The 8,112-nt window shown below is 29.5% G+C and overlaps 1 protein-coding gene across 1 annotated transcript; it reads left to right on the top strand.

Annotated features, from left to right (window-relative positions):
- Positions 1-2,001: 2,001 nt before the first annotated feature.
- Smp_180980 (hypothetical protein) lies at positions 2,002-6,284 on the top strand (the record flags this gene model as incomplete). Its single annotated transcript, XM_018792935.1, has 3 exons — positions 2,002-2,004; positions 3,569-3,889; positions 6,135-6,284. 3 exons carry the CDS (start codon positions 2,002-2,004, stop codon positions 6,282-6,284), a joined length of 474 nt encoding a protein of 157 aa, XP_018647497.1.
- Between the last annotated feature and the right edge of the window lie 1,828 nt (positions 6,285-8,112).

Genomic DNA, 8,112 nt, shown 5'->3' with positions numbered 1-8,112 from the left:
TCATTTTATTGTTAACTTCAATCAGTAGACAATGATAAGCATATGTCATACTGTCATATTAATAAATGACTTTTTTTATAAAGACTATCAGACAATCTATATTATTCAATGTTTAAAATATACTCAAGTTTGTAAAGCTTTTCTTATAAGTAAGTAAACAAATTTCAGACTTACAATCGTCTTTTGCTTCTGTATTGAGATTTCAGTAGTTTCTATTGTATTACACCACTTTATTTAAGTAATCTCTATAAAAATCACTTCATTTTTACATCCCACTCAGTCACTTTAACTATTTAATATCAATATATTTTGCTAAGATTATGAAAAAGTTTACTATTTCTGAGAATCGATTCAATCTTATTTTGTAGATAAATCTGCTTTTTCATCTAATGCCAAGAGCTTTCCTTATCATAATGTACATTAAAATACTTCCTGACTAACTAAACATTGTTATTCATAGTGGAATAATACACGCTGTCTTTATTTTACTAAAAGTTATTTATTTTGTACATATTTAGTCTTAAATTAATGGAACTTAATGCTTTTTAATAGAATACTGATACAAGAATTGGAAACTTTTCAATAATTAATATTATTTTGCTTTGTCAGACTGAGTAAGGTTGTAGACTACTAGACTATGGAATACCTGTCGATCAACTTCATGTATATATATACGTATAAAGAAAACGCCTGATGTCTAGTACAAGAACATCTATATTATTAACTGACTACAAACAGTCTACTAGTTGCATAAATGCCTAATATCTCTAACATTCTAATAGGAAAAATTTATCTGTCTTTTTTTTAAATTGACAAGTTATTTTTCTATGTTATTTCCCATACACGTGAGCTGAATGACTGTAAAATTGTGATACATAATGTTTTATATTATCTAAAATAGGGTGACAAGAAAAACTTTTTTCTTCAACATTCTGAATCAGTAAATATTACGTAATCTAATTTCTTAGATAATATCAAATGAATGAGAAGAATATTGACTGTTTTCTACTGAATTTAGTTGTTTGTTGGCCACAAACGTGATACCATCTACTAAGTAATATTTTAAATGTCTTTTAATTGTCTCCCTCCAAATAATGCATATTATCTCACTTAAACAAGGCTCATTTTTCTTTTTCTTATGACTGAGAAAAAATATAAATAACACTATTGTTTACATATTGCAAACTCTTAATAGAAGTCTTTCAACAGAACAGCTTTCAAATTTGAAAGTATTTGTTATATATAGAAACTGTGTGTTGGAATGATCCTGCAAATTTCTCGCAATAGACATGACAAGCTCAGGAAACATTAAGAAGCATTTTATCCAATCAGCGTTTGATTAGAAGTCGTGCTAGAAATATTGCAAAAATGAAAAGTCACATGTAGAGCTTCTGATTGGCTGATAACCATGTTTAGTAGTATTCTAGAATTTTCAGAAAAACCCAAGGACTTCTAAAATACTATAAAAACCCTATATTTTCTGTACATAAATGAACCTTTGGAGTGAAGTGATTCCCGCATATTTTGTGCCTTTTCTCTCATGTTCAAGTCGCTGTGTAGTTCTAGGTTGGGGGTACAAGACTAGCTTAGGATCCGAATATAGCGTTTAACCAGCAAGACATATCACTGTGTTCATTGATTATCATAATGTTACCAAATATTTGATTAGTACACCTATGATCTATGTATTTTAACCGGTTATCCAGTTGTAATATTCAATAATATCCCAGTTATATCAATTATTTTCAAATATACTATCACTTTCTCTTGGAAATTAAATGGATAAGGGGTTAGATAGACTAAGGTACTATTCAATTACTTTGAAAAATGTTAAAAATAGAAACCCTATCACATTTAACTATACTTCAAATCATTGACATTTTTTTTATTGTCAGATATTATTCATAAAGTTTTATCCAATAAATCACTTCTATCGTCTATAAGAACACAGAAAATATCAGTTCTGGGGTTCGTTGAAAAGAGAAATAACAACTGATGAATATGGTAAGCAAGTATTTATACCAAAGTAGTGAGATAAATCGTCATAAAGTATATATATATATATATACCTTGTAGAATCTCATAGAATTATAATTTATACTTCACAGAATCCATCAATTAAACTTCTTGCTACTATGGTAACATCGGTAGTTGTATGTCAGATTTTAGAATTACTGGTAGGATAGATAAATTAAATGGAATTACTTTTTTTTTTTAAAAAAAAGCTACTTTTAATGCATAATTTATGTAAATTTATCTGTTCAATAATATTCTTTAAAATAAAGTTATTTGACAAGTGCATTATAAAATATTTATCAAACGGTATAACTTTGGTAGATCCAATAAGGTTTAACTGTAATCTTATTTGTTACATGGACATTTTTACAACCACAACACGTGCTGTGATACATATTATCTTTTTTTCACTGATTAAAGATGTCTACATTGTAGGATAATGAGTTCTTTGTATTTTGATTTTAATACAATTAGACAGCTTGTTAGTACAACTTAAAATATATGGAGTACCTTTAGATAGAAACTTATCGAGTATTGCCCATCCACTGTAGTGGTTCCCACTTATATCCATATAATTAGTATATGGTGATGGTCAGACATAGAATGTATTTTGGCAGAAGACCGATAAGGAAAGAACTGAAATGAAGCGCAATTGGTAGGAAAATACATAAACAATCAAATTAGAGAAGATGAACTGATATTTACAGAAGGAACAGTGAAGATTGAGACAATTGATTGTTATTTTGCAAATTAACTGTTCATTGTATGGTTATCAGAATTTAGTGAGATAGTCTGTAATTTGTGCTTAATTACATTCAATTGTCCCTACCAGTGTTCTTGTTGGCTATACCACGGCCTCATCAATTTTCTCTAAATCAACTGATTTACTGAAAGATATTGTTTGATGTCTGGGTTAACATCATAGATAGCTAAAATATCTATTTTTTAAAATTCCAGATCCTTCAAATTTAAGCTCTAATCATCCTTTTTTATCACTAAATAATATAAAAATGTATGGTTATGGATTGTTAAGAATTCATCTATAATCAAGAAAAATAGCTACCAGTCAACATTTCAATATCACTGGTTTCCAGTCTAAATTTTCATCACTATATATTGCTTCCAACTATACTATAGAAATAGTTACCCTTAACTCTCAAATCGATTTTCTTTTTATTAGCTTGATGAGAGATTTTATAATCATTTACATATTCAGAATAAATGTTCCTACTAAGTACTTACTATTTAGTTGAATAGTATGATACAAATATAACCCAAAAGTATAAGACAATATGGATTGAGAACAACATAACCTTGTAGGTCTGGAGTTTTATAAACTAATTAATAACCCATGAATCATTTGAAAAAACCCTGGTCCTACGTTGTAGCTGACTGACTGACTGATTGATAATAAAAACAATAAACATCAAGTACAACAAGACTTGTAAACAAATGAAGTTAATAGCATGTTAATACTTAGTACTCCGTAACCTAAAATATTCATCTTAAATATGAATAATATACTGATTATCATTTCAATAATAAATTTCAGGACGCTAAAGAATTCTTATCCTCAATGAATCCAGATGAAGAAATAAGTCTTGATAGTTTTTTTCAAATGGCTGGAATGGATTCATCTCAATTAGAAGCATTATGTTGTCCAATATCATCAACACCAGATGATGTACATATTTCTTTAACTGATAAAAATTCTCCATTTACTCATCAAATTCAATTAACTGATACAGAAGAAACAATTAATCATATTAAAGCACGTTATGAAGCAGAGATAACAAATTATAAAAAGAAATTATCCAGTTATCAAGATGGACAACAAAAACAAGCTCAACTTATACAAAAATTACAAGCAAAAGTAAGTTATTTCTTTATTGATATTGAATAATAGAAAGGGCAAAAAATATTAATTTCTACGTAACTAAAAATGTAAATAACTCAATAATGTTTTACTGAAGGTATTTGTGAGACTAAGATTGTCTAGATAGATGTTGGCTAACAGTGGAAGCCATAACTTGCGTTTCGTTCTGTTTTTGGTCCGTCAGCAGGATGTACTTTCATCCCATGGTTGAAGTTCACTCTAGAACTGGAACCCAGTGCCCTTCTCTTCTAAAATCATCGCGTTACCCACTTAGCTACTGAGTTCAGATAATCAACTGTCTAGATTGTATTCACAATATAGAATAAATTAGTCAAAATTCCTTAGAAAAAAAACTAAACTGAGCACTATTATTAACGTAAATAATAAAAAATGTAAGGTACTTGAAAATAGAAAATTTCTACATTTACTTAATATCCGCATGAAATCACAATTCAATAGATTGTGAAATGAATATCTAGTTAAGTAATTAGTTAAACGTCATGTATGATAATTAGTTATTATGTAAAACTCAACTGAATAGTACTTTTTAATATGAAAATGGATCTAATCAGGAAAATTTTCATATCTATACAACTTGGGTGGATTGTTTCATTATCTGTAATGAATAAGTCAGCTATCACAGTTGATTTCTATCAATACGACATTCGACAGTGGAAGAATATATCAAATTCAATTATCTTTCAATAAAGATATCTATCACATAAAGATATATTCGTACTATCAATACTGATAAACTATCTACCCATACTTCTTACAATATCACTCGTGAAAAAGCTTAACTTGACATGTTTGCATAATGTTAATATATGTTTAGACGTACAGTTCTTAATTATTTAGTTATAGGCTTTTCATTAAACTTGAGATAATATTTGTTCATTGATATGGGGACCTATATATACTTCGCCACCTTATGTATAAAACCGATAGTCCAGTATATCACGGTCTACATAATGATTCTGATCATATTTCTAAATCCTTAGAACGCTAATAACAAGTAAAGTAAGTTTTTTTTCTATATGGGGAATCCTAGTGTTACTGTGATGTGGTCTACTTATATCTATATAAGTAGTATATGGTGTTGGTCAGACATAGAATGTATTTTGCCAGAAGACCGATGTGCAAAGAACTGAAATGAAGCGCAATCGTTTGGAAAATGCATGAGCAATGAAATTAGAGAAGAAACAGAGAAGATTGAAACAATTGGTTGTTAATTTGCAAATTGACTGTTCATTGTTTGGTTATCAGAATTTACTGAGATAGTCTGTAATTTTTGCTTAAATACATTCGATTGTCCCCAACCAGTGTTTTGCTCACTACATTACCAGAATAATCAAATATATTTAAAGGTTTTGATGCGAAATGTTTTAAAAGGCTTCTAAATACCTTTAGTATTATTGTGGTGTGTGCTACTTATGTCGACAGATACAAGTAATGTGTTTCACCAATCAAAAGTAGAATGCCTGGCGGCAGAAGGTTAAGAAGATCAAATAGAAGAGAACGAGAACAGGGAGTAATTAGTATGGGAACGATAGAACAACAAAATCCTAGACAATGGATGGATATTTTTCAAATGAAGTATTACTATATAGTTCTCAGATTTTACCAAGATATTCTGTAATATTGTTTTGGTTTTCCCCACTTGTGTCCTCGTTCACTACGTTATTTCTGAACTTTCATTGTTAGTTAGAATGGAATTGATACTTAGTTGTTAAAATAATTAGCATCCAAAAAACATTACTCATGGTTTAGTTATCTAATTGGGAAAATCGACAGTATCCATGTTCTTCATGTCTAAAATCTGGCTCAAAGATGAGTGCATAAATCTGTACTTGAAAAATTTATGACGTTGAGAATTTGAACTGATGGAGTTACAGTGAGAAGCCGTGAAAAATGTAGTCTACACGTGTTGAATGTAACCTGGTTATCTACCAATGGTATTGGAAAATCACTGCACACTATCGCAAATTAATTAAAGTATTTAAATCATTGAATGCCGGTTCAAATGTGTAGATTTTAACCGAAAGTCTTAGATCTGATCCCCGGTGGAGTCGAGGATTTAAAGTGCTATCGGGTCACACAGTGGGACGAAACAGCTGCCCAGTTCTCCCTTATTTTAAATAGTTTTGTAATCGAAATCAGTCCATTATGTGTAGTCGAAAATATTTTCAAATAAATTTAAAACGCTATTACCACTCTCCTTATATCTGTACAATAATAACAGGTAATGCAGTATAAAAAAAGCAATTCAGATTTGGAACTTGAGGTTGAACAACTAAAAGCTGAACTTGAAACATCTAATAAAGTGGTGAGCTTGCTTACTCATTCTTCAAGGTTGTTGTATCGTCAAAGCAGATGTTGTTCAATGTTGTAAAACTGTACTTATTAACAATAATTGTTTGTTTTTTCAATGTTGCATGAGTGTAAACTAGTTTGAAATATTTATCTTTTCATCTTTTCAACTTTTATTCCTCTTAAATGCATTCTATTAACTCTGTTTAAACTACCAAATACACTAATCTTTATTCAAAATCAGTAGGTTTATCAATTTGGTTCACATTTCGTCGTGAAAACTATCCATCATAATCAATGCAAACCTGTAGCTAAAATATCACTCAGAACAAAAGTCTGGTCTTCCAGTCTTCCTCATGTTTGAGTTTAAAAATTGAGACGATTGTCATCAGATTTAGCCGTAACTGATAAAACAGAATACAAAAAAAAATTCAATCTTCCTATGTGTATAACTTTTTGAAAAACATTACTAACTTTTGAGAATTTCTATCCATTTGCTACATATAACTCTCTTAAATTATTATACTAAATGGTTAAAGGTAATTTCAGGAACGTCTTCACGTAAATTTCGTTCTACTTGATACTTGGCTGCGCTCAATTGATTTTCATTTCGAACCTACATCACTCAACTTCACAGTCTAAGATGTCACCATTCACTTGTTCAGGCTGCTCATGTGAATTAAAATATGTAAACTATAGTCACATGCTTGTTGTTATTACATAACAGTTTTTATAAAAATCACCTAAAAAGAAAAGATAGATCCGTACTCTTTTACTTCAGGAAGCCTAATTTACTATCATTTTGAATACTCTTCATATACTTATGTCAATAGTTTCTATCAAGTGATTGCCTTTTGCACTGTTTTCAATTTTTTATGTAAATTCTCAAGTTATTTATTTATTTCTAGATGAGAATTTAGAATATCTATTTGAAAATGTTTAGTGATCGTGTTCACATCCATAATTTTTAAAAGATCTTTTTTACTTGGCAACAACACTCTAATAATTTCATACATATACTACTCGACTCCACTCTATATATTCTGCCTTTTTTTATCACGATAAAACTGCGCTTTTTTTCATTTTGGCTAACAGCTTCAAACCACCACAGAAACTTTAAATTCTCGTATTGAGGTAGCGGAGACAAGAGCGAGAGCTCTTGAACAAGAACGTTCTTATGATATGGAAAATACTGTAAATAAATTACACGAAGAACAACAAAGGTAAGTGGGAGAAAATACTTTTATTCCGTTTTATTACAATTTGAACAACGTTATTATCCGACCAATCACTTATATAAACAAGTTGTGTTCCACAAACTGGATTATGCCACTTGCTAGTAGTATAGTCCATTGATTTAAAATGAGGAATTAATAAAAATTGAACAAATATATGGATTGATCTTGAAACAAAACAATAATAAAAAATATCAGTTAAAGACTCCAAAAGAATCAGTCCAAGAAGTCACACTATAAAACCTCACTAGCAATCACCAAATGATACTTATCTCAAGATTAAAATTCGGCTTTAACGTAATATTATAATTATAACAGTTATCCCCTATAATTAGTTTTACAACTCTTAGTTTTCAACTCCTCGAACATCCATCAGTCTAAATTACTTCTTCAAAATTCAGTCCGATTAATTACCTGTTTTCTAGTATAAAAAGCGAACAAAGTCAAAAGAGTTAGTTCATAATCAGTTCATTCATGTACATTAAAACTACATTGAATTGGTAAATAAATTAATATATTTATAATATCCCAATGAGTAGAAAAATTAGATTTTCTGACGTTTCGTGACTCAGTACAAGTCACTTCTTCAGAGAATAAATAACCAAATTAACATTAATCCAAGTTTAAATAGTACAACGGAACAACACGAATATTGATTGATCAATCAATATTCGT

Source organism: Schistosoma mansoni, chromosome 1, assembly GCF_000237925.1.
Source record: "Schistosoma mansoni strain Puerto Rico chromosome 1, complete genome".
Classification (NCBI taxonomy): Eukaryota; Metazoa; Platyhelminthes; class Trematoda; order Strigeidida; family Schistosomatidae; genus Schistosoma; species Schistosoma mansoni.
Note: the sequence above shows the minus strand (reverse complement) of the source record. Positions and strands in the feature narration are given on the sequence as shown.